We start from the raw sequence: 27,188 nt of genomic DNA, 5'->3' as shown, positions 1-27,188 counted from the left end.
TTGATGGAGGGAAGATGGAAAGTTGGAGGGGGGGCGAAAGAAAGGGTGTATGGAGGGTTGAAGAGGTACACTGGGTCTTTATTTTGAGGGGTTTTGTTGACAAGAGGAATGGCTGTGTTTATTGTTTAATGTTATATGACCCCGGTTATGCACAGTATATATGTGACTGTACGAAAATGAAAATGAAAAACACATTTACGGAAAAAAAAAACCTCAGAGGAAGTCCTAAATCAGGGCCATCATGTTCCTCATCAATTAGGGTATGTGTATTTATGCTTGACCTATATAAAAATTGTGAAAGCCATTTCACCACTAGCCATGCCAGCCAGGCCTCTAGGAAATTCTAGCTCAGCAACATATTAACACAACATAACACATCAACATCACTGCTAAAGCCTATTCAAGCTATCACTTTTATATTTTGTTAAATAATTATGGCCAGTGTACTTGCTCCAATTTCTATCAGTGTGAAGAATCCTGCTTTAGATTCTAACAGTTTGATTACCCTTTTTTTTTTGATTTTGGTATTATATAGCATTTTGATGTAAACTGCTCTGAGAGAAAAATCCCTTCCCCATCTTTAGTACTTTAAAGGAACATTTCTGAAGTGCAATGATGATAGCAAAAATCCATGTTTAGTTGTTTTTAATAGTTGTTTATATTAGTTTTTAACTGTTTTGTTGTGTGCTGCCTGCAGTCATATTTCTGAGAGGGTGGCTATATGAATTGCTAAATAAATAGATAAATATGTGTAAACAGCGCTTCTTCTGGCAAAGTGAAACCAGACTAATTTACTGAGAAGGAGCAAATTATTATTTTACAGTTGTTGAATACTCTGATATATCAAAATATTTTGATTGTTCAGACTTCATTCTGAATTCCAGAAATACATTTTAGGATATGTCAGAGAAATATTTATTCAGAGGGATTCTGGATGTGTCTTTAATAGAGATAGGTATAAAATTGGGTGGATTAGCACTGGACTAAGAAAGATGTATGCCAATATAAGCTTATTGATTGAAAGATAATTTCTTTCTTAAAACAGGCCTTCCAAATCCAATAAAAAAATTACAGTTATAACCTTTTTACTCCATTCCTATTTAAAGATTTACAAAACATAATGTATTACATTATTGGTTTCATTCTGTGTCAGTAACTGACAGTTGGCAATCTTACCTTACATCTTTCATTGTATCTTTTCTTTTTTGGGGAAAAAAATTCCTGGAAGCAGGCGTTCAGAACTGAATTCTTCCTGGGGCAGTGACGTGCGGTGAGGTTTATGGCTGGTGAGGCAGCCTCTCCCTCAACATTCCATTGTCTAAAGCGCTTTTTTTGCCCGCCTGTCAGAGCTCAGGTGGGTGAAAGAAAGAAAGTGCTTTAGACAGTGGGGTGTTGGGGAGAGGAGAGAATGCTCCTCTCCCCCGACACCCCACTATCTAAGGCGCTTTCTTTCTTTCGCCCGCCTGAGCTCTGACAGGCGGGTGAAAGAAAGCGGCAGCCCGCCATCGCCCACCTGAGCTCAGGTGGGTGAAAGAAAGAAAGTGCTTTGAACAGTGGGATGCCGGGGGAGGAGAGAATGCTCCTCTCCCCCGACACCCCACTGTCTAAGGCGCTTTCTTTCTTTCGCCCGCCTGAGCTCTGACAGGCGGGCGAAAGAAAGCGGCAGTCCGCCAGCTCGCCCGCCTGAGCTGGCGGGCTGCCCTTTTCTTTTGCCCGCCTCTGTGTCCGCGGCTACCTATTTTTTAATAGGAACAGTCAAATGATAGAAAATACACAAATGTTCTTCACATTTGTGACAGTCAAACTGACCCGAGGTAATTGGAATAAAAATCAGGTCATTCTGATGTCATCATGATACACACATGTTCCAGTTTTAGCATAGTGAGTGTTAACAACGACAATGAAACTAAATCCTCCAAGAGAAAGCTTTGATCACTGTAATGAAAAGATTATTCTTCGAACAGGGTCCATGTCAAACTTTCATCCATATTCTTTCAAAGCTAATGCTGAATTCTCACTATGTGCATTTGCATATATGTACACGCAAATGTGTGTGCTATGCCCATAAATATACTTTCGGAGCTCAAGTGGTATAAATGCAGCACTATAATCCTGTACTTACATCAAAATATGCGCCTGCATGCTCTAAAATTAGCTGAGTTGAGTCTGGTTTGTTTTTGCAATAAGTGACATACATTTGGAACTTGTCTGCCTGCAAAGGGAAAAAAAAAAAGATTGAAATGATTTGTAAAAAGCTCCACCTGGTGGAAACTTGGCTATTTGAGAATTATTTGAGTTTAAATCTGTTAGATAAAGAATCTGGCATGCAAGAAGAGTAACTATTACAAAAGGGGGAAAAATGGTACATATTAGTTAGGTTATAAACTGATTCACCTGTTCCCGAAATGCATGTGTTCAGATACTGTATATCCTGAATCATAAGAGATTTCTAAGAAATATCTCACCTATTAAACCTCTTTTGCAACAATAAATTTTAAAAATTAGTCATGAGATGCTTTAAATTCATGTTAATATGACATCCCGCAGCTTGAAGTACAGCTGCTTAATAGAATTATATGAAACTGACAGGATGCCTATTTCACATCCCATAACTCAAAAGATAATTTTCTTTATTCACCAGTTAGAGCGGGGGTCTCTTTCCTGAGCTGAAGAGCCCTATTGTACAGGGAGTCCTGGACTTATAACAGTTCAGTTAGTGACCATTCACAGTTACAACAGCAGTGAAAAAACTGATTTACAACTGTTTATCACACTTATGACCATTGCAACACCCCCATGGTCATGTGATCAAATTTCAGATGCTTGGCAACTCATATTTATGATTGTTGCAGTGTCCCGAGGTCATTTGATAACCTTTTGTGACCTTCTGACAAGCAAAATAGAGAGCCGAGTGGCGCAGTGGTTAGGGTGCAGTACTGCAGGTCACTTCAGCTGACTGTTATTTGCAGTTCAGCGGTTCTAATCTCACCAGTTCAAGGTTGACTCAGCCTTCCATCCTTCCGAGGTGGGTGAAATGAGGACTCAGACTGTGGGGGCAATATGCTGACTCTGTAAACCGCTTAGAGAGGGCTGAAAGCCCTATGAAGCGGTATATAAGTCTAACTGCTATTGCTACTGCTATAAATCAACGGGGGAGTCAGATTCACTTAACAGCCTTATTACTAACTTAAAAATTGCACGATTCACTTAACAACTATGGCAAGAAAAATTGTAAAATGGGGCAAAGTTCACTTAACAATTCACTGTTTCATTTAGCAACGGAAATTTTGGCCTCCATTGTGGTTTCAAGATGAGAACTATCTGTATTTACACACTATAAATCTCTTCTATTAGGCCATAGTTTTATTTTTCAAGGGTGGATGATCACAACTCAAAATACAATTGATCATTTAGCAAAGGTAACAAAGCTGACCAACATCTTACCCAGGTAACAAAGCAATGACCACATCTTCAGGTAGCTGCTCATATTTCTCCAGCTCTTTTAGGAATATACTGTTTAAAGGAAATGATTGAATAAAACCATTAACATGTTCCTCTTTTCTTCTACTTTCTAATTATACTATCCGTAGTGGCTATACATATTGTTATATACAATACTTGTGCAGAATATCCAGTCATCTAGCCTTAGAACCAGGGGTGGGTTGTTCGCCCCGTTCCAACCGGTTCGGTTGGAACGGGGGCCGGAGGCGTCCTCGTGCACGGTGCACTCATGCGTACTAGCGTCTGCGCGACGCTCCAGCTGCTCCTGGACAATCGCGCAGGCTCTGTATGCATCCTGCGCATGCGTGGAAGCGCAGAACTCGTCAAAACCGGGTAAGGACCGCAGGCGGGCGGGCTGGCCCCCTTCGCCGTTCCCGGAAGTTACTTACTTCCGGGTTCGGTGACCAACCGTTCGCAGGGACCGTCGCGAACCAGTTGAAACCCACCCCTGCTTAAAACTAAACTACACTTTATAGTTCCAGGAAACATTGATCTAGCTATAGCTACAGCTATGCTATGTCAGGTTATGGCACATTATAATCATGCCAGACATTACAAAAGGTGGTGCCTTTTTAGCTGTGATGAGTTAGAACTGGCTCAGAGTCCCCTATGCATTAAACAAAACATACACATTGAAATACTAGTAGGAAAATTAGCACTGATTTACTGCCTTCATTGCAGTTAAATGATCTAAATTGACCATACAAACAAATAAACAAACCTATTACAGGAAGAAATGCTTGTATTTCCAGCTTTATAAAATCAATCTATACTGTAAGTTCATGAACAATTAGCAAGTTATTTTATTATTATAACAATTTTATTAAAGATTACAATTTACACAACATAAAAAAACTAAACACTAAAATAAGAAAAAATAAGAGGGCAGAAAAGAAAAAAGCAGAAAAAATAGAAAAAGAAAAAAATAAGAATATAGTACAAGACATATATAAAGAAGTGACTTCCTCATTTATCACGGTAGTATAACCAATTTTAGTAATTTATCACTTCTCCTAAAATACAGCAAATGATCTCTTGTTCTCATATTTTATTTATCTACAAACAACATAAAGGCTTGTCATTTTACTCCCAGTGTCAGCAAAAATCCATTAAGGGTTACAAGAGATAACAATATATCTGCTTTAATCTTGATCAAATAAGCCAACTTTATATTAACTCCTTTTATTTCAAACAATCTTAATTCTAGATCTTGCAAATGATGTCCCAGAACTTGATTTATTTTTACTTTTCTTCGTCCCTCCTCACAAAATTCTTCAAGGCTTAACAAGCCTCTTGTAAATCCCACATAGGAAAATGTATTTGTATATCCCTTTTAATTATTAAGAGATCAGTTTCTTTTGCATCTCCAGTGTTGTAGTATCTTTTTCCATGTCATTTTAAAAATCCACTTTCAAATCTCAATCACGTCAGGTACAACTTGTTCTTTTTCTATAATATTTTAAACATAGTGTACTACAGAGGTAGACCTTCTCAAAATTAATTTCTGGGTCCCTTGTTTAAAATAATTTTTAATATAACTAATGTCAAAATATTTTATTTCATTCTATGTTTGTAAGCTGAATTTGACTGCTCTTCTCCTTTGAATGTAATCTTTAGTTCTTTTAAGTTCCCTCTAGTATTTGATTTAATTTTTTTTAGCAGAATTCAAAACGAAAGCATTTCCCCATGGGAAGGATTCTATATAATTAATTCCAAAATTTTATTTCAAATTTATTTGGACTCTGTCCATTGGTATCTTTTTAAAATCAAAGTTTTATATCACCCTTTTGCTGTTTATTCCAGATTTTTTTTATATTCCTTATATTTGTATTTAAAACTTCTTTCCTTAAGGATTGAAGAAAACTCACCTATGTCAGGTAAGCCCCAAAATAAGAAAAACACATGGTGATTCTTCCAAGCTGACTTTATTGTTCCCACACTTATATACAGAATCTTGCCAGGCTAAGTACTCTACTATCTACATCTACCATATACTCCGAGAAACATTAAGGAGGGGCTATCTTCACCCTTTCACACAAAATATCTGGACTGAACTGTTTCTTATTCCTCTGGAATGTATCCCTCTTTCCTTGGAATCCAGCCTACTACATTCCATCACATCCAGTTCTGTAAAACCTGTAGGTCCAAAGATTCCCAATAGATGGAAAGCAGTTAACAAGCAATTTCCAAAAGTGATTAGAGAAGAAAGTATGCAAACTCATATTCCTTTCAAAGACAGTTTGAGCAAGATGTTTGTTGGCCCTCATCTTCCAGAGCTTTAAAACTAGGGTAAACTGCTGTCTTGGGTTCTCTCCTGGAGTGCTTGTGGGTGATTTCAATCCTCCCTTTTGTCTGGAGAGGAATTACAAAAAACTTGCTGGCTCTTATTCTGCAACAATCAGCAGCTCCACAAATCAGTCTACCCTTTCTTCCCTGAAATTGACCATTGACTTCTATGTGCGCTGTGAGGGGAATCCAAGCATGGGTTAACTTTGGAATCCAAGCATGGGTTAACTTTGCCCATTAGCCTAGAGACCGAGTTATGTAAATGTTGACCACGCCCCCTCTGACTGGACGGGTCAGTTTTTAACTCAGTCCAGCCGGACGAGACATATATCAATTCTCTCTCTAGTATAATTAACAAATTGCTCAGGATCCTTGGATTCAGCTTTACTTTCTGGAGGAGGAAACGGCGATTAGTAAGCGATCTTTCAGCAGGGAGTGGAGAGACGACAGTTTGCTGTCAATCACGGCACTCGCCGCGCTGCTCTGCCTCCGGAGCTCTAGCAGCCGGGGCTTCGACGCCCTGTCTGAACTGCCATTGGCATTACAGCCACGATCAAGTTCTAATGACTTAAGATGTGGTTGGACACTCATTGATCTCTTTTATGCCTCAACATCTTTTCCACATAATAGTTACAATATAAAAAATAAAATTCCTTTCATTACCTATTGAGAACCAATGCAGCCATAATTCTAAGCGTGACCATTGGGCAATATATATAGTGTAGAGATTTTTCACATAGGAAATTTTGAACTACCTGATGTTCACTTGGACTAGTGAGACAAATTCAAGGAGATGACTGTGCATGGGAGCTCAGAATTACAACAGTTGGGGGCTTTAGAGAGCAAGACATGGCTTTTTCCCATCTTGCATTCTATGCGGGCACATTTATGTATTAAATAAGACTTTTGCAAACCAAGCATTGCGTTTTGCAGGTATGCCCGCAGGCTGGTTGTAATAGATTTTTCATCCGTTACTTATTCACAGCAAATTTTAAGACTCCACAAATATTAACAGAGAAAAAGGATGCAGTATATCAAATTAGGGATCCTTACTAAGGGAAGGAAATTTGGTGCGGGAGACACTACAGAATAATTTTTATGTGCATCTGGTGAGTCTGGAGCTTCAAATAAATCCTGAATTCAGACTATGTGATCTAGTAAGTCTGAATTAAGTCTTTAATGCTATTCTCAGATCCTATTTATGTGCCGAGGTGGCACAGTGGTTAGAGTGCAGCCTGCAGGCTACTTCAGCTGACTGCAGTTCTGCAGTTCGGCTGTTCAATCTCACCGGCTCAAGGTTGACTCAGCCTTCCATCCTTCCGAGGTGGGTAAAATGAGGACCCGGATTGTTGTTGGGGGCAATATGCTGACTCTGTAAACCGCTTAGAGAGGGCTGAAAGCCCTATGAAGCGGTATATAAGTCTAACTGCTATTGCTATTGCTATTCTAAGTCCAAATGAAAGTGCTGGTTTTGATCTTTAAAGCCCTTCACAGCATAGAAGCTGGTTATTTGAAGGATTGTCTCTTCCTGATTACATCTGCTCATCCCATGAAATCTGACAAGAAAGGCTATGTTACAGGTCCTCACCTATCATGGATCGTACACTTAGTGGGCCCAAGAAAATTGGCCTTACCTGCCTTGGACCTCTTCTTATAAATCCCCCACCCCCCAAAAGTCAGATCACATCCATCCCCCTTTATTTTCTGGAAATTCCTCAAAACCTGGCTTATCAGTCATCTCACAGATAAAAGCCGATGTGTTCTATTTATCAGTTTTATGTATTATGCAGCAAAACCCAAGCAACTCATTGTCTTGGGTGGCTGAACAACCTAGATCAGCCTATTTACATGAAATTTCCGGACCAAAATAAAGCAAGCCCATTTTAAGATCTACTTAAATAGAGAACCAGAATAAAACAGTGCTAATTCTGAAAATTGTCAAGCTACACTCATTGAACCTTCAATCTGCAGTAGCAAAATAAAAACATATATTCATTTAATATATCAGAAGACATTAGATCACTCTTTTTTTTCTTCTAAAAGCAGGGTCATGGGTGACACTCTTCACTCACTTGTTATGGAATTCATAGATCTCCTGCATGTTTCCAAAAATGATGTGCTCTTTGTTGACAATACCCGGTGGGATCTCTTCAACACCACTCGTTATTTCCCAGAGATACGTCTGGTTAAAAAAAATAAAGGAGGTGGAGCAAAGTTGACTTAACGATTATCTAGATATAACCAACCATCCTCAAACTAATATATGCAAAATCATATGGGACTTTATAAAATGTCTATTTCAGATTTGTATAATACTATTCTTTGGTATTATAATCATGAGGTCCACCACAAAACCGCGGTGGAATAAAGCGCGCTCGACGAAAGCGCGTACGTGACGTCATCACAGCGCGACGAAAACATTGTGCTGTGAGCGGTAAATTTAAAATTAAAGCGAAAACCTTACCCTAACCCCCCCAAACCTAACCCTAAACCTAACCCTAACCCTTAACCTAACCCTAAACCTACCCCTAAACCTAACCCTTAACCTAACGCTAAACCTAACACTAACCCTGAACCTAACCCTAACCCTAACGCTTAACGTAACCCTAAACCTAACCCTAACCCTTAACCTAACCCTAAACCTAACCCTTACCTTTATGTGAATCGGCTTGCTTTAATTTTATTTTAATTTTAATTTAATTTATTTTTAATTTTTTTCGTTGCGCTGCTGATGACGTCACGTACACGCTTTCGTCGGGCGCGCTTTATTCTACCGCGGTTTTGACGGGTCACTAATCATGAGATCCTAACAAGTGCAACATGTCAATGAAAAACCAACAGTCTAAAAACCAAACCCTGAAATACAGGAGAGAGGAGTTTTTGTTCAGAGAGAATGAGCCAGTTCTCGAATGTGACAGTGGAAGCAATAATAGAACATTATCCTTTCAGCAAAACAATAAAAGCTTAACCAAAGCAGCAACCAGTTCATTGTGCCTGAAAATGAACAGATATGCTATTGTCCCTGTTCAATCAACGTAGGAATGTTAAAGAGCAAAACAAGAAGCTGATCGCGATTCTTGATTTAATTGACAAACACGCCTACTTCTGATACAGCACTGCACAGCTCTATGGTTACAGATCATACAATATGACAGTGTGGGGGGGGGGGAATCTATTTGAGAACCACATTTAGCTTGAAAGCAAGAACTTACATCCATACATTCCCGGAGATCTCTTACATAAGCCTTCTCTGTCTGGATAAGCTCTGCCATGATGAACCTTTCCATACACAAGAGAGAGAAGAGAGAGAGAAACTTTAGACTATTCGTTTCATCTATATCATTCTGAACAGAAATTAGATACACGGCAAGGATTTAACCTAGTAAAATATATTTGGTGAGCTCAAGAGCACAAGTGGATGAGAACTGCAACTAGAAAAAAATGTGGACTATTAAGGTCAGTAAAAATGATAATAAAATGTTTTAACATGGCTTTTGCATAAGTAATATTGTCTCATCCTGGAAGCATTCTGTCCTCTAATGTAATCTTTGCTTTAAGTATGGCTAAAGGAAGCAATAAAAATACTGAATAAAATTAAAGGAAGGCTGCATTTGCTGATTCTTATTTGTTGTGAAACTTAGAAAAAAAAATATAGATTCATTTTTTGGACGTTCAAGAGATCAGCCTATTTTAAAATGCCTTGAAAGGAAGGGTGCATTTGCTGATTCTTATTTGTTGTTGAATCTTAGAAAAAAATATTATAGATTCATTTTTTTGGACATTCAAGAGATCAGCCTATTTTAAAATGCCTTGAAAGGAAGGGTGCATTTGCTGATTCTTATTTGTTATTGAATCTTAAAAAAAAAAATCTAGATTCATTTTTTTGGGACGTTCAAGAGATCAGCCTATTTTAAATGCCTTGCCTCAGACTTATCAAATAGCAATGCACAATTTAAAATCCATATTCTCATTTTCTTTTTTAACATATAGGGTCATAGAAATGGACAAATGGAAAAGGCGGGGGGGGGGGAGGGACATATCGTATACTTTGGCACGGACCAAGACTACCATGTGTTACTTTTCCCCTTCATTGTTTTATGCACATAATTTACATAAATGTAAAAAGAATGTTTGGGTGACATATTAATGAGACGTTGGCTGGGGCTATGAATGCACAACATCCTAACTAAATAGATAAAAATTAGACACGTCCAAGCATGGATAAACATGCATTATGTTAGGAGGGGACAAATGATTTACTCTTTCCTGCGTGCAGACTTCCTCTTTTCCTCATTAAGTTCATGAGCAGCATCTCTCAGCTTCACCTCTGACCCAGGGAGACTGGCTGGGATTATATCCAGTTGCAAGCTTTGCTCTGAATTAAAGGAAGGGAAGATGACATCAAAATTAGTGAAGAGAAGGAGAAACCAACACAAAAAGGGGGTTCTATCTAGACAGAAATTCTAGAAGCCAGATGAAGTCGTTCCATATCACTTTGAGGCAAAATAAAAATTAAACATTCAACACTCACCGATTTATTGGAATCCGAAGAAATCCCGAGAGCTTTCTCTAAAGAGGTCCTGTATTTTTCCATACGCAGAGAGAAATCTCTGTATCGCTTGTCCACGGCTGTGACACATTTTTTAATCTCTGCTGCATGGGCATGCCCCTTTTCACAAAAGCCATCCGCTAGCTGTATCAACAACTTCACCCGCTCTTTGGTTTGCTATAGGATAGACGAAAGATGGGAAGGCAGTCAGAAAGAGTGGACATTCGGTGCCTCTAATGAATAACAGCCTTTTCACGCTATAAATAGAAGATAATATTCTGTTTCCATGCTAACGGCTTTTGGTACTTGAACAGAATTATCAGGATCATTGCAACATTTTTTACATTTCTAGCTTTTAGGGTTCTGCAAAGTAAGGATAGCATCATCGTGCACTGACACTACTAGTGTGTCTGGGGATTGTCTAACTATCCAGAAAACACAAGTTTGGGGAAACATGCCTCATCATGTTAAAAACCCAATTTATAATACCACACGTCATTGATAAAGAACTCAAGAAGTTCCAGTCTTTATAGGAGCAGAGATTTTGGTAACGTATATGGTATTAAAAGAGTAATGTTAACATTAACAGACCTATTGTCCCCTACAGCGTGGGTGTAAAAAGATTGTGTCACAGATTCTGTTGGGATGTATCCAGTGGTGGGATTCAAATAATTTAACAACCGGTTCTCTGCCCTAATGACCAGCTGGATAGGCGTGGCTTGGTGGTCATGTGACTGGGTGGTCATGGCCAACTCAACGTCACTCACGTTGATGGGCGCTTCGCCTTAGCTGTTACAATGTAATAAGGGTTAACTGGAAAAGCGTTTCTGTAAGCGAGGACAATAAAGATGAGGCTAGAAACAACACCAGAATGTTTCCTTCCTGCCTTCCTTACAGGATTAGCCCTCAAAAGTGGAAAAAAAACAAAATAAGATTTCTTCCAACAACCGGTTCTCCAAACTGCTTAGAAAGTTAACAACCGGTTCTCCCGGATAGGTGCGAACTGGCTGAATCCCACCACTGGATGTATCACTCTAGATGGGATTGACGATCAGATGAAGGCTAGCAGAAAGGAAATCTGATTAGTATTAGGCTGATAAAAGTCTGATCTACGTATAGGAGGCAGGGGGTCTTCCACATTTATTTCATTTTATTATAAATAAAATGAGCACTCCGCTTAGAGCAGGGGTGTCAAACTCAAGATCCATGTGCCACCCTCCCAGGCTCTGTTTTCAGCTGCAAGGATCTCCTGCAGCCCTCTGCCAGCGAATACGCCCCCTCCCTCCCAAGCTCCATTTTCGCTGGTAGAGGGCTGCAAGAAGCTGTTGTGGCTGAAAATGGGGCCAGGGGGGAAACCCGCTCCCCCTTCCCCGTCTCAATTTTCGCTGGCAGGGGGCTAGCAAAACAAACTAAAACAAAACAAAAGGAGAAATGTTTCCCCTTTTGCAGAAAAGGAAAGACAGAGAAAAAGAAGGAAAGACAGCATGGAAGGAAGGGAAGGAAAAAGCAAGGAAAGAAAGAAATAGCAAGGAAAGAAAAAGAAGGAAAGGGGAAGGAAGAAGAAAGGAGAAGGGAGGAAGGAAGGAAGGAAGGAAGGATGGAGATTATAATGAAAGTGGGATGGTCTGAGAGAACTCCTGCCTTAGCACTTGGCCATCACAAGTGCTCCCGACACGAGTGATGTAGAGCTGGCCATGCTCCCTGGTCATGTCCCTCAAAAGTTTTAAGGCAGCAGGTACTAACTGACCTCCAGCTGTATAAAAGAAATGTTTGATTGCATTTGAGGACCTAATGGCTACTTGCAATGTGTGATCCAGGTGTGCCTTCCATGTCCCTAGCGAGTGGAAAACCACACCAAGGTATCTAAATGTTTTAACCTGTTCCAAACTATGTCCTTCTATTTGCCAGGAATATTGGCATTGTGGTCTTTTAGCAAAAACTAAAATTTTTGATTTATCGAAGTTAAGGACCAGCTTGTTTTGCCTGCAATAGCCGAGTGTTGCCCTAATTGCTCTCTTCAGTCCTATGGGGGTTTGTGAAATGATAGCAGCGTCATCAGCATATAAGAGAATTGGCACTTTGCGTTGTGCTAGGTTAGGAGGATGGCAATCCGGGTTCTGTAAAAGGTCAATCAGGGGATTAGAAGTTGAAGAGGGAGGGGGACAGGATGCAACCCTGCCGTACCCCTTTTTGTACTCTTACTGAGCCGGTTAAACTCCCTTGGGGATTGCACCTCACTTTCAGGGTGGAATTGGCATACAATTTTCCCAGATCAAACACAACCCTGATGCAGCCCTCAATGAAATCAAGTTTGATACCCCTGGCTTAGAGCGTGGGACTCTCTTCTGCAGATGTAGAAAAACAGTAAAAAGCAATAAACGGAAGAAATGAAATGCATGAGATAAAAAGGAAGCATAGCTAACACTAGTTTTACAACACCAAACATTCTCTGTGCATATACATGCTTTTCTGTCTTTACCAATCATTCTTGCTTCTACCATAGTTTGGGTTCTGAACCCTGGAAGCATGTCTTTTCTACCCTCTGGAACATGGTTTCTCCAGAGATCTGGGTAATTACCACTCTGCTGTTATTTAGAAAAGCCATAAAGACTATGAAGACCTGGCTCTTTAACCAGGCCTTTAGCACAGAACAGTGAGACCCCCTTTTTCAACAAATTTCTATTTTTTAATCTTTATTTTTATCGATTTTGGGGGTAATTTTTTTGTTTGATTGTTATGAGACTCGTTATTGTCAGTCAAGTGACATTCAGATTTAATTAACATTAATAGATAACAAAGTTCAAAGACTTGCAAATAGAAATAGAATGACTGTGGCAAAACAAAACAGAGATAGTACCAATAGTAATAGCTGCCTTGGGTGTAATCCCAAAACAATGGAAGTACCGCTTGAACACTATTGGCATTGACAAATTCACTACCAGTCAATTGCAAACGACTTGGAACAGCTTTCATCCTGCAACAATAGCAATAGCAATAGCAGTTAGACTTATATACCGCTTCATAGGGCTTTCAGCCCTCTCTAAGCGGTTTACAGAGTCAGCATATCGCCCCCACAGTCTGGGTCCTCATTTTACCCACCTCGGAAGGATGGAAGGCTGAGTCAACCCTGAGCCGGTGAGATTTGAACCGCTGAACTGCAGATAGCAGGCAGCTGAAGTGGCCTGCAGTACTGCACTCTACCCACTGCGCCACCTCAGCTCTTTTTATAGTATCTGTAACACCACCCAAGATCCTTGGTAAGGTCTCAATAGGCAGGCAAAATTACCAAATCCAGCTGAACATCTAGCTGACTGTGCAATGAACCATAATTTCATATACTGTCTTTTGCTCTTTAAAATCTTCTTTCTCTTTTTCAAGAGCTCATCTGTTCCAGTTAATTCAAACTTTCTCACTCTTCGGTTTTCCTCTCAACCAGGGGTAGTCAACCTTTTTATACCTCCCGCCAACTTTTGTATCTCTGTTAGTAGTAAAATTTTATAACCGCCCACCTAGTTCCATATTAATGGTGATTTATAAAGTAGGGAAGTAACTTTACTTTATAAAATTTATAAAGCAGAGTTACAGCAAACCCCTACCGCCCGCCATGAAAGCTGGAATGCCCACTAGTGGGTGGTAGGGACCAGGTTGACTACCACTGCTGTAGACCCATTCTCCCCACCTTCATAAATCATCTCATTAACTCAATGTGGACATTTAATCAATATGCAATTAAAACCCACACATTTTGGACCCTTTCTTTTCTTATTTTAGCACATACACACTTAAGGATATTACCTCTACTGCATTCAACTTACTTTTATGGTTTTTTTCCCTTAACATATTAAATAGTGACTTTTTAAACAAATATTCCTTCTTTACAACATACCGTATATACTACTTAACATCTTTCTCTTAACATTTGTTAAACTTAAAATGTCTCCATCTATTTTCTCCATCAATCACAATAACTCTGGTCTCTAAAACATCAATTTTCAGATCCATTATCCTTCTTCTATCTAAAATTTGCTGCAAATCATCCAGGGTGTCATAGGCATTATTCATATATGGAAATACATTATGTGTTTACAATTTTAACCAATCACCAACGAATATCACAACAAAAGTACATTATACAACCAAGTGGACATCACATATTTTGACTTTGGTGTTATATATTAGCTGAACCTTCTTTAATGCTCACTTGTGCTTTACTTCACTTTTATGTATAACTCTTCCTGCCACTGAGCAGCCATCATTCAAAACTAAATTTAGATAGAACTTTCCATAATTTAAGCATATTCACCAGCATATACTTTCTCAAAATCATTAAGTGAACATTATTATTATTCTCATTTGTGCATAGAGTAATTTAACACTGACTTAGCACTTTGGGACATATAAGATTCTACCAGCAGCTTCGCAAAGTAGTAGAAAAAGGCAGATGATTTCCAATGGGATTACAGAATTTTTCAGGCATGTTACTAATACTTCGCTGACAATCGTTTCAGTACTGCTGTTCAATAATTAAATATATATTTTGGAATGTCATGATTTTAAAACCAAACGTGTTATTTTATTTTAGCCATAAGAAAAGGATTTTTTTAGGCATTCCATTTTTTTTTTTTTTACTTTTAGGTATACATGAGTTTAAAATACTGATATTTTCAAGCCCCCAAAGCTTATAATAAGCTAGGTTAACTTCTCTTTTATTAGAAACTATGATCCAAGCAGCCCAATACCTATCAATTTTCTAAATTGCTAAAATAGTACGACACAAGAGAAAATAGTATGCACTGAATAATGAAAATACAATTTAAAAAACCTTAAATAAATTGTAGTGGTTAAATGAACTAAACTTAATTGGAAAAACAAAAACTAAACCCAAACTCCAACAATTGGAATGGAAAAGAAAATATCCATATAAGTATAAAGAGCTACGTGGAATTATTTTAGCCACTGAGGTTGTCATCAAACCTGAGTCATAAAGCAATGTGTCTTGTCATTTTTCAAAAATAGATAACACATATCCTCTTATGCACTTTCTAGTTATGTAGGATTATCCTCTTTGGTATACCCCGAGCCCGATAAAACCAAACCTCTGACAAATCCTATCTTTTAGGAATATAATTCAGCATCCCACTGAGACCCTTAAATCTAATATTTCTTCCCCAAATTATGTTAACGTATATATTAACTTGAAACCAAAATAAAGCTATATCCCAGAACAAAGACAAAATCTAGAGGATTAAAGAAACTTCAACTTTCTTGTATCATCAACACAAAGAGATTTAACGTCCACCCCGTTTAAAACATACTTTAAGGGTAATCAACTAAAAATAATAGTTTCTGTTAAATTATTTTCATTTTTAAACCCTAATGTCAAATTTCACATTTTGTAACAGGAAATTTTGATTGAGAAACTAGTGCAATAGCTTGATTTCTGAAGTTGTGGGTGCCCCATCACTGGAGGCTTTCAAGAACAGACTGGACAGTCATTTGTCTGAAATAGTATAAGGTTTCCTGCTGAAGAAGGGGATGGACTAGATGACTTCCAAGGTCCCTTCCAACTCTGTTATTCTATGTAGACCAGTGATAGTCAACCTGGTCCCTACTGCCCACCTGTGGGCGTTCCAGCTTTCATGGTGGGCGATAGAGGTTTTGTCCGATACTGAAGCACTTTCCTTTTTTAAATTTAATTAACTTCCCTACTTTATAAATCACCATTACTGTGGAACCGGTGGGCAGTTAGAAAATTTTACTACTAACAGAGATACAAAAGTGGGTGGTAGGTATAAAAAGGTTGGTTCACCGACAAATGCACGCTTGACAAATGTGCGTCGACAAAACCCCGGGGACAAAAGCACAAGTTCGAAATCGCACCGAAGAATTAGGACAGAAGCGCACCAACAACAGCGCGCCGACAGAAGCACACTCTAAACCTAACCCTAAAGGTAACCCTAAAGGTAACCCTAACCTAACCCTAAACCTAACCCTGAACCTAACCCTAAACCTAACCCTGAACCTAACCCTAAACCTAACCCTTACCCTTACCTTAACCGTAATGGCGCTTCTGTTGGCGCTCTTTTGTTGGCACGCCTTTGTAGCTGCGCTATCAATATCGCGGTTTTATCGACACAGTTTTGTCAGCGCACTGTTGTCGGGCACGCTTTTGTCAGGTCACGAAAAGGTTGACTACCCCTGATGTAGACCATACACTGCTTAAGCACTTCAGTAACACATGTTCTCCATTATTTTCAGATTTGAATTATACCACAATAACTTCTCATGTGCCAAATAACATTTCTCAATTACCAAATATGCTTAACAACTTTCAAAGCAGGAAACAAAAATCCTGATTTAAGTTGTCACAATTTCAACTAAGATTTAAAAGGTTTTACACATCTGTTTTACAAATGGGCCCAAAGAGGAAATCAAAGTAAGTCTCATCCCAGAAGCATATAAATGTAAGGATAAAGGCTCAATGGTAGATTAAAGTTATGATCTTCACAAGATAAATGCAATTTGCCCCCCAAAATACTCTAGGGGCGTTAGCTTTCCTAACACATTTTTGATTCACCTATTTATCTATATAAAAGACAATGAAACTTGTCAGTGAACTTCCCCTGAAATACACATAAATTTCAATATAATATTCACTTTAATATCATTAATCTTACTAAAAGACCAGGGAGTTTTGACCATGAAGTTGTTGAAATTGCATCTGTACATTTATACATATTTAATTCAACATACTGTGACAAATATTGGAAGAGGAGTAAATGCAAGTATTTTATAGACTTGGTACAAACTATAAATGCTAATCTTCTACAATTATAATGGATCCCAAATGCAACACGTTAGATTTATCACGAATAGTAAGGTTTGCAGAATCACCGTATGCAGTGGTGGCTTTCAAAAATTGTTCGAACCTACTCTGTGGGTGTGGCCTCCTTTGTGGGAGTGGCTTGCCGCCCATGTGACCAGATGGGAGTGGCTTGCCGCCCACGTGACCGGATATGAAGATGCTGATGACACTTGTCAGAACCACCTTAAATTACCTCACACACAGCCCTGGCATACATAAGAATATGATGTAAACTTGTTTTTTAAAAGGCATCTTTGGTTTGCGTTAAAACAACTTCAACACACGCAATGTTCCGATTGCACCACAAACGCAGTAGTCATCCTTACCTTTCAGAGGCACTGAGTTTTATAAATAGGAGCATGATAGTGTAGAATAATCCTATCCAAGGACCAGTGGTGGGTTTCAAAAAAAATTTGGAACCTCTTCTGTAGGTGTGGCCTGCTTTCCGGGTCCACTGGTGGAACCTCTTCTAACCGGTTCGGTAGATTTGACGAACCGGTTCTACCGAATAGGTGCGAACTGGTAGGAACCCACCTCTGACCGTATGGCATGGGAGATGGATTTAACCCACTTTTTCCAAACTGGGGCCAAATTGGTATCTTTTTCAAGTGATATGACAGAAAACCTAAATATCTACAGTTTTACATTTACCTTTGCAGTTATCTGGAATTCTTCGTGTTCTTTCAACAGCTCTTGAGTATGCTGGATACTTGAGCCAGTGGAAGTGTGTGTGGATAAATAAAACTCTCCATTATCATGGATCCATTCAAGAGCCTAAGAAGACAATTGAAGAAGAAAAATTAAATAACTTCTAGGAGAAACAACCTGACCATTTCCCAACAACAGATTATTTATTCAAATTCTGGGTTTTTTTGTCTTGTCCTGTTTCTCCCTTGCATCATTCAAAAATATTCAAATTATATTTTTGTCACAATCTGGAAGTATTTTTTCTCAAGACAAAAGATTGTAATTATCTCAACCGAGTTTACTTCTAAGTAAATACCTTTAGGGCTGTTATGCCCCCCCCCACACACACACACCCAACATAAAAGATGAGATATTAATCTTTACAAAATTCTCAGTGAACAGCCAATTCCATTAGTTGTGATGCCAAACCAAAACAGAATATACTAGTATACAGAAAATTATACAGAAAAAGGTGGTGCAGTGGTTAGGGTGCAGTACTGCAGGCCACTTCAGCTGACCATTATCTGCAGTTCAGCGGTTCAAATCTCACCGGCTCAAGGTTGACTCAGCCTTCCATCCTTCCGAGGTGGGTGAAATGAGGACCCAGACTGTGGGGGGCGATATGCTGACTCTGTAAACCGCTTAGAGAGGGCTGAAAGCCCTATGAAGCGGTATGTAAGTCTAACTGCTATTGCTAAAAACAGCTGAACACCAATTACAGTGTAACTGAAGTGCAATACAAGTAACCGGAAAATGATTTGGACAAAAAATAATCACTGAAATCAACAATTGTTCATTAGTTGATAAATTCTCAATAAGCACAGCAATATCCTACCTAGCTGACCAAAGTCTGCCTATTATGTCATGATGGTCATAAAAACCAACCCAATGTTACATTTTTTGTGACACTTGTTAAGTGAATGAGGAGGTCATAAGTGCAAACACTTTGTTTGCTACGGGTGTGATTTTGCTGAAAATTGGAATTTTCAATGGATAGATGGAGGTAAACAGTCCTGCATTTTTATGCAGGAGAGAAGGATGGCTGTGTGTGTGTGTGATTGATCTGTGATTGCATCTCTAATATTGCTATGAATCTATAGAATGGAAGGTGGTCTGGTGATTTTATAGCGATAGCAATAGCAGTTAGACTTATATAACGCTTCATAGTGCTTTCAGCCCTCTCTAAGTGGTTTACAGAGTCAGCATATCGCCCCCACAGTCTGGTTCCTTATTTCATCCACCTCGGAAGGATAGAAGGCTGAGTCAACCTTGAGCCGGTGAGATTAGAACCGCTGAACTGCAGATAACAGTCAGCTGAAGTGGCCTGCAGTACTGCACCCTAACCACTGCGCCACCTTGGCTCTCTTCTCTTGTTGTTTTTCTTTTGTGTTGCACAGAATGCTAAAAGGTATTCCCCAAACTTTCATTTTTCTTTGCAAGGAATCTGGGAGGAAGTTGTTGGGGTTGGGGGAGGGGGGGGAGACATATTTGAGAAAACCGTAGTGACATAATGTTTTGTTGGTTATTTTTGAATGACAGCTGGAGGAAGAATTCTAAGATATATGGACATCCCAACTCAACTATTATCAATAAAGAGAGTCCCTGACCTGTTTAGCGCTTCTTTCAAAGACTACATATTGCTGGCATTGGTCAAGCCGTCGTTTTCCTCATCGTCCAGTAGTGTAGGACACGATTTTCTCGCTGGAAAAGCTCATTCAGGATATCTGCCAGGTGAGAAATTATTAAAGGACATATTATGCACAAACGCATAATTTAAGCACTTATAACGATAAACATACACAATGTTTGCAAATATTAATAAAAGACCCAAACTCACTTTTGACCTGCTGTTCAGGAGCCTTGATGTGAGTCACCATCCCTGGCATATTTACACTATTCCTGTGCAGGTATTTCAGGAACACATCTGCGTTTCTCCGAGCCAATGTGCAAGCCTACAAGGGGCAAGACAGATGCATCAACCGAAAAGGATCAAAATAATGCAGACATCGTTATTCTGAATCATTGAGAAAAGATTTGTTTAAGCAAACGATGGGACTGTTGAAGGAAAACAACTTTATAACAGCACCGCATGCTTATGTCTTTGCATGCTGCCTTTTATTATTTTTACAAATAACTCCAGGCGCAAAGAAATCCAACACACTTTCCTTGTCCTTATTTGCTCCACAACAACAACATCAGGTGGGTTGGTCGGAGAGCGAGTGACTAGCCCAAAGTCACCCAGCTGGTTTCATGGTTAAGGCAGGACATGAACTCATCATCTTTCTCTTTATAGCTTGAGGCCTTAACCACTAGACCAGGGGTATCAAACTTGATTTCACTGAGGGCCGCATCAGGGTTGTGTTTGACCGGGGGCGGGGAGGGGGGGCAGCTCGACATCACTTGTGTGATCAAATGCCACTTTTGCTAGTAATTTGTTTTGCTAGCACTCTTCATAATGGTTGGCAGGTAGCCCTCCCAGGCTCTATTTTTGCCTGCGATGGCCTCCTGAAGCCCTCTACCAGCGAAACCGGAGCCCATCCGGGCTGTGCACGGCCCCCACAATCTCTGTTTTCACTGGCAGAGGGCTGCAGGAGGCCGTCGCAGCCGAAAAGGGAGCCCAGGAGGGCCACGTATGACCCTTATGAGCTCCATTTTCAGTGGCAAAGGCACCGTGGGCCAGTCCGTCGCTGTTTCCAGGGCAGCCCTGCAGGCCAGATCGAAAGCACCCCTTGGGCTGGATTCGGCCCATAGGCCTTGAGTTTGATACCCCTGCACTAGAACATACTGGCTTTCTTATTACGCATATTTTTGCTAACATCTACAATTTGCCAGTCAGGTAGCAAGATAACATTAATACATTGGCTACAGCATACAAGACACATAGAGGAGAGAGAGAGGGAGGGAGGGAGGGAGAGGGAGGGAGAAAGAGAGGGAGAGAGAGGGAGGGAGGGAGAGAGGGAGGGAAAGAGGGAGTGAGAGAGAGGGAGGGGGAGAGAGAGAGAGGGAGGGGGAGAGAGGGAGGGAGGAGAGGGAGGGAGAGAGAGAGAGGGAGGGGGAGAGAGGAGAGGGAGGGAGAGAGAGAGAGGGAGGGAGAGAGGGAGGAGAGAGAAAGAGGGAGAGGGAGAGAGAGAGGAAGAGAGAGAGGGAGGGAGGAGAGAGAGGGGGAGGGAGGGAGCGGGAGAGGCTTATTATTTCAATTGGATCAGTTTATAAACAGCAAGAATACTAAGAATACTAATACAGAAGATTCAGAGTTCATTGCCCAGAACAGTGTTTCCCAATCATGGCAACTTCCAGATGAGTAGATTTTACATCCCTGAATTCTTTGAAATGGCCAGACTAGCTGAGAAATTCTGGGACTAGAGAATCGACGTCTCTGAAGGTTAGGAAACATGAGCACAGAGGAACAAAACCATAAAAACATCCAAACATATTTTAACGTAGTCAAACTAAATAATTTAAGTGCCAACATGACATATATAGCCAGTTAAAACAGCATCAAAATTAATCTTTTCAAACTAAAACCGCCGATAAGAATTGACTGACATCGACGGAACGTACCAAAGTACGCAAGTTGTAATCATCCAGGATAAGAGTTTGATATGAGTCATTTTTTGAGTAACCTTTTTAATACTCTTCTGAATAAAACAGTTCAAATATTTGATGTCCTCTATTTGATGCCTCTTTTATACACAAAAGAGCAGCTGCTGAAATCGTGACCAACTTCACAGTTATGGCTTTCTTAATAATTTTAGTACATTTCGTTTCTTCTCCGAGATTCTTTATAGGCGTATTGAATGTGCTAATTCAGTGTTTCTCAACCTTGGCAACTTGAAGATGTCTGGACTTCAACTCCCAGAATTCCCCAGCCAGCAAATGCTGGCTGGGAAATTCTGGGAGTTGAAGTCCAGACATCTTCAAGTTGCCAAGGTTGAGAAACACTGTGCAGCTAATTCACCTCCATTGTATCAACAAAGACATTCTTCTTACTCAAATCTAATGTTAGATCTATACTCAGAATTGGTACATAGATTCCGTGGATCTAAATACCTAATTCTAGCAGAAAGTTTATTTTTAAAAGGAGGGAATGATGGTGACAGTTGAATTTAACGACTCTGAAGGTTCTTATCCTCCATTCAACTAAGGAATAAAAATGACCATATTAAATGTGTATGCCACGCTGGATACCTTACAACAAACAGTATTTCTGGTTTATAACTCATAAACTCTTGTCAGAATAAAAGATTCTTTTGTTATTCCTTTTTGAAATCTTTTATATAGAGCCAGCTATTATTTTGTGCAGTGTTTCCTGAGCCGTTCAAAACTATGGCACAAATGATAACGCTACAGAACTAATATTTTAATAAGGAATCTCTATTTAAAAGTAGGCTCCGTCACTGCCCTTCTTATGGATTTTTAAAAAAATTCTCCAGTGGTTTCCCATCCATAAACTAACCAGTTTGGGTCTGTTTATCTTTTTTAAACATCAGTCTAGTTTTGTGCGATGCTATCATCTCTCGTAAAGATAATTCAAAATGGTTTTTTTAAATAACTAAAGGACTGTAGGTAGTTAAAATAAAGGTTTTTTTTTCTGGAAGATTAGCCAAACCAATGTGACAATAGTTGCAAAGTCTTTTTTTCAGCCTACTTTTTGCACCTTTCAGCCACAGCTGAGAGCAACTTTTGCATCTCATTTGGAAACAATAGCAATAGCAACAGCAGTTAGACTTATATACCGCTTCATAGGGCTTTCAGCCCTCTCTAAGCGGTTTACAGAGTCAGCATATTGCCCCCAACAACAATCCGGGTCCTCATTTTACCCACCTCGGAAGGATGGAAGGCTGAGTCAACCCTGAGCCGGTGAGATTTGAACAGCCGAACTGCAGAACTGCAGTCAGCTGAAGTAGCCTGCAGTGCTGCATTTAACCACTGCGTCACCTCGGACACAGAGTATGGAGGAAGAATGGAGAGGTCAATCAAGCACAGTAATCCCACGGTCATTGAACCAGGTTTTAGTGCTTTTGGCAAAAGTTGCTCTCATCAGAAAAGCGGAGTTTGGACCACTGAGCAACAGGACTTTGGACCACTGTGCTTCATTAAGACCAGGGTCAACACAGCCGTCTACCAGGAGATTTTTGGAGCACTTCATGCTTCCTTCCGCAGACGAGCTTTATGGGGATGCTGGCTTCATTTTCCAGCTGCCCACACTGCCAAAAGCACCAAAACCTGGTTCAATGACCGTGAGATTACTGTGCTTGATTGGCCAGCAAACTCATGTGACCTGAACCCCATAGAGAACCTATGGGGCATTGCCAAGAGAAAGATGAGAGACATGAGACCGAACAATGCAGAAGAGCTGAAGGCCACTATGGAAGCATCCTGGTCTTCCATAACACCTCAGCAGTGCCAGAGGCTGATAGCTTCCATGCCACGCCGCATTGAGGCAGTAATTGCTGCAAAAGGGGCCCAAATCAAGTTCTGAGTACATATGCATGCTTATACTTTTCAGAGGTCCAATATTGTTCTATGTGCAATCCTTGTTTTATTGATTGCATGTAATATTCTAATTTTCTGAGATGGTGGATTTGGGGTTTTCATGAGCTGTACGCCATAATCATCCCAATTATGACACATCACAGCTTGAACTATCTTGCTTTGCATGTAATCTTATGTCATATATTGGTTTCCCCTTTTAAGTTGCATTACTGAAATAAATGAACTTTTGCACCATATTTTAATTTTTCGAGTCTCACCTGTATATTCTTGCCACGAAGGGCTAAGGCAACTAAAAATTATTTTTCCATTTCCAAACAAGACTCTCTCTTCCTTCCTTCTTATTCTGTAATCTTTCCAATTTTCAATCCTCATTTTTCCTGCTCTTTCCTCAATTAAAAACAAGTAGTTGTTCCCACTCTAAGTAATTCAGCACACATGGATAAAACCGTACTAGAAAACTGCTTAGAAGAACAGCTGCCGTTGTATGCTGTGCCTATCCCTTTGACCAGGGGTATCAAACTCACGTTGTCACGGTGGCGTCATGTGACATATCAAGACTTTCCCCCACTTCGCTAAACTCGGCGTGGTCAGCAGAAGATACCGAGCACACAAGGCCAAGGAGCCTTCATTAGGCTCTGGATGTGCAGGGAATTATGCCTAATAAAACACTGGAGAAATGTACACTGGAACTGTCACCATTACCTTCAAGAAGGCCTCCTTTTGTTCAAGGTGTTTGCTAATCATTGGAGTCACGTGGTCTGTTTCAGAGTTGGGGCCCAGTTTATCAGCGCCTCCACACCAGTCTTCTTCTCGCTTGTATTCTTGCTCCAAACTTTCCAGCACACTGCACACCTATCAGCCAACAGGTTGAGGAAGGATGGAAGGAAAAGGGATCATTTCTACACAACCCACGATCACAACTCGGTTTGCCAGCTTCTTTGAAAATCGCAAGCATTTGATCAGCCCGACCTATTTGATATGTGCAACTTATCCAATTCATGGTATGCATAAATAAGCATACAGAAGTAATAGAATCTCAAAGAGGATGGAGGGATAATTGGCTTGCTTTTAACTGCTGTAAAGGTTGGAAGCCACTTCTTTAATTATCTTTCTCTTTTCTTTCTTTTTTTAAATAAATTTTTATTTTAAACACATCAACAAAAACAAACACGTGACTTAAGACAACATAGGAACAAGAAGTTCCATCGTATATCATACCGCAGTTCCGTATCGGTTTCTTTGCAGTTAGTGTTTTCCCTTCTATACATTTCTATCTTGCATTCATGGTCCCCTTATTCGTTATCCATTTTTATGTACTATTCTATATTTATTTATACTTAGCTATTTATAACCAAATATTGTTTACCTCTATTGTGCTTTATATTCTTACTGTCATTTATTCTCTTACATACTATTATAGGTATACATTCACATAGTTATTATTCTTTTTCTTTGCCATTCTTATACTATTGTTATTCCATTTCAAAGGTTATAAGGTATAGTTTGGATTGTTTTGTTTACCATCCCTAGCGCCTGTTGTGACACCACCTTATTTTCTCTTTCTTTTCTCTCTCCCTTCCTTCTCTACTTCCTTCCTTCCTCTCCTTCCCCTTCTTTCTTCCCTTACCTCTCCCCTACTCTTACCCTCTCTTTCTTTACTTGTATTGTCCCTTACAATTTTTCTTTTATCTTTCCCCTAACTTTTCTTTATGTATGTTTTCATGTTTATCTTTTATTCATATCAAAAACTTCAATAATATTATATTTTAAAAAAGAATTAACTCTGATCAATGCATATTATTACATGACATAACATTGCTGGGTTCACCGACAAATGCGCGCCTGACAAAACGGCAAAATCGAAAGCGCGCCCAATAAAGCGCGTCGACAAATGCGCGCCGACAAAAGCGCGCCATCGAAAACAACGCGAAAACAACGATAACAACGTTAACAACCCTAACCCAAAAACCCTAATCACGCTTTTGTGGGCGCAGTTTTGTCGGCGCGCTTTAGTGGGCGCGCTTTCGACTTTGCCGTTTTGTCGTGGCGGTTTTGTCGGGCGCGCATTTGTCGGGTCACGCATTGCGTGGACTTGGCTAAGAAAAAATAGACTCTGCTACTGGCTGAGTCCATGGTACCTCTGGTTGCCAAAGTATGGAAGTAAAGCAAATGGACTGATTCTGTAAGTGGGATTCATTTCAGCTGGGAATCTGTGTGTCAACTAACCCTCAGTCTTCTAGCAAAGGAAGACTCCTGGCCCCTTGTTTTAGTAGGGGTATATTTTACTAAGGCTTAAATGGTTATAGAAGTAGCGGAGTTGAATCTGGCGTTTTGGCATGTAAAACAATAAAATTAGCTTTCCCTTTCCCCTGGCCATCCCCATTATCAACTAATGTCCAACTGGGTGCTTGTATATTGTTTGGTTAATGGACCCACAGTTCTTTCCAGCTCTGCATTCCAATGAGTGGCCTTGGGCTGTCTGGTGTTTCTCACATGTGGAGCTGGCACTGCTTGGTTTCTATTCCCCTACTAATTTCTCCCTACATTGCAATCCTCCCCCCCCCCCCCCCGTTGCTAATGTCAGGCTGTCAGCTTGTGATGCTTGGCTAGCAGAATGGCAGCCATGATACTGTGTAAGAAACTTTTATAATAGTGTAATGTTTAACAGCAGGAGCCGTTGGAGCTGCCACCAGACTCCGACAGCGAGGGGCCCTATGAGTCAGCTCTGGAGGATGTGGAGGACCCTGGACAGGGTTCCGACTCCGAGCAGGGCGCAGAGAGGCTGGTTGGCCCACCAGGAGGCGCCTGAGCCTTGGACCAGTCGGGAGGAGACAAGGGAGAGTGATCCAGAAGCCAGCAGTGAGTTGTTCCTGGATGCACGCCATCGAAGAGCTAATAAGAGTCAGGAGCAGTTGCGCAATTACAAGAGGTAATTGCGCTCAGCTGGTGGTCATTAGGCTCCTCTCCAGACTATAAAAGGACTGCTTGTGCACACGCCCCTCTTGCAGAAGTCAACGCAGGAACTAATGTCGGAGAACATTATTGTGAGTTTGGCAGGCTGGATTGCTGCCACGGCTTATCTGTGCTGGATTGCTGCCCAAGCTTGTCTGTGCCAGTTTGCTGCCAAGGACCTCTCTGTCTGTTAATTAAATGCCGTAACTTATCTTTGGCTCGGAGTGTGTTGGTGTGGGACGAGGGGGGTCAGAACAGTTTAAGATGTTTAAAACTGTTACATTCCTGGATTAAACAAATATCTGCGCAAACCTACCTGCTCTGATGTTTTGTAAAAAGCCACGGAGGCATTGACAAGTTTGAGCCGATCTTCCATCTTGAGCATCAGCTGCTGCCAATGAGAGGCCACCTTTTCAGCACAATCCCTGATCATGTCCATGTCATAATGATTAGCCTGCAGCATTGCCTCAGCTTTCTGCTGTACTTGGAGGGCACTCTGGTGAGTTTTCTGAGGAAATGTAAATAACACCATTAGGTTCATAAACACGCGGTATTTTCAGCATTTTCAAAAGAGGCTTATGTCAGCTCTATCATGTCTCAATTTTATCGGGGAACTAGGTGATCAGTTATTCCAGGTCTCCCTTAGGCCTGGAAGCCAGACAGTCATTCTCTCAGCCCAATTCACCTCACAGAGTTATTGCTGTGGAGAAAACGGGAGGAAGGAATGTTATGTATATATAGTACATATACATACACAATGTATCAATTGTATAGATAAAAGTGGCATATAACTCTAGTAAATAAATAAGCATCAGGCAGACACATACACAGTGCCGGATTTTCCTATAGGCT

General features: G+C 40.2%; 1 protein-coding gene across 1 annotated transcript in view; it reads right to left on the bottom strand.

The window, feature by feature from the left end:
- The window catches only part of TRIO (trio Rho guanine nucleotide exchange factor), a 325,986-nt gene that overhangs the window by 134,953 nt on the left and 163,845 nt on the right, over positions 1 to 27,188 (bottom strand). Inside the window, exons 17-19 of the mRNA XM_032219436.1 lie at positions 26,653 to 26,844; positions 24,087 to 24,236; positions 19,726 to 19,840 (exon numbers count right to left, since the gene is read on the bottom strand). Coding sequence (XP_032075327.1) covers positions 19,726 to 19,840; positions 24,087 to 24,236; positions 26,653 to 26,844 — 457 coding nt within the window. The remainder of the gene's footprint in view (positions 1 to 19,725; positions 19,841 to 24,086; positions 24,237 to 26,652; positions 26,845 to 27,188) is intronic.

Source organism: Thamnophis elegans, chromosome 6 (genome assembly GCF_009769535.1).
Source record: "Thamnophis elegans isolate rThaEle1 chromosome 6, rThaEle1.pri, whole genome shotgun sequence".
In the NCBI taxonomy this organism is placed as follows: domain Eukaryota; kingdom Metazoa; phylum Chordata; class Lepidosauria; order Squamata; family Colubridae; genus Thamnophis; species Thamnophis elegans.
Note: the sequence above shows the minus strand (reverse complement) of the source record. Positions and strands in the feature narration are given on the sequence as shown.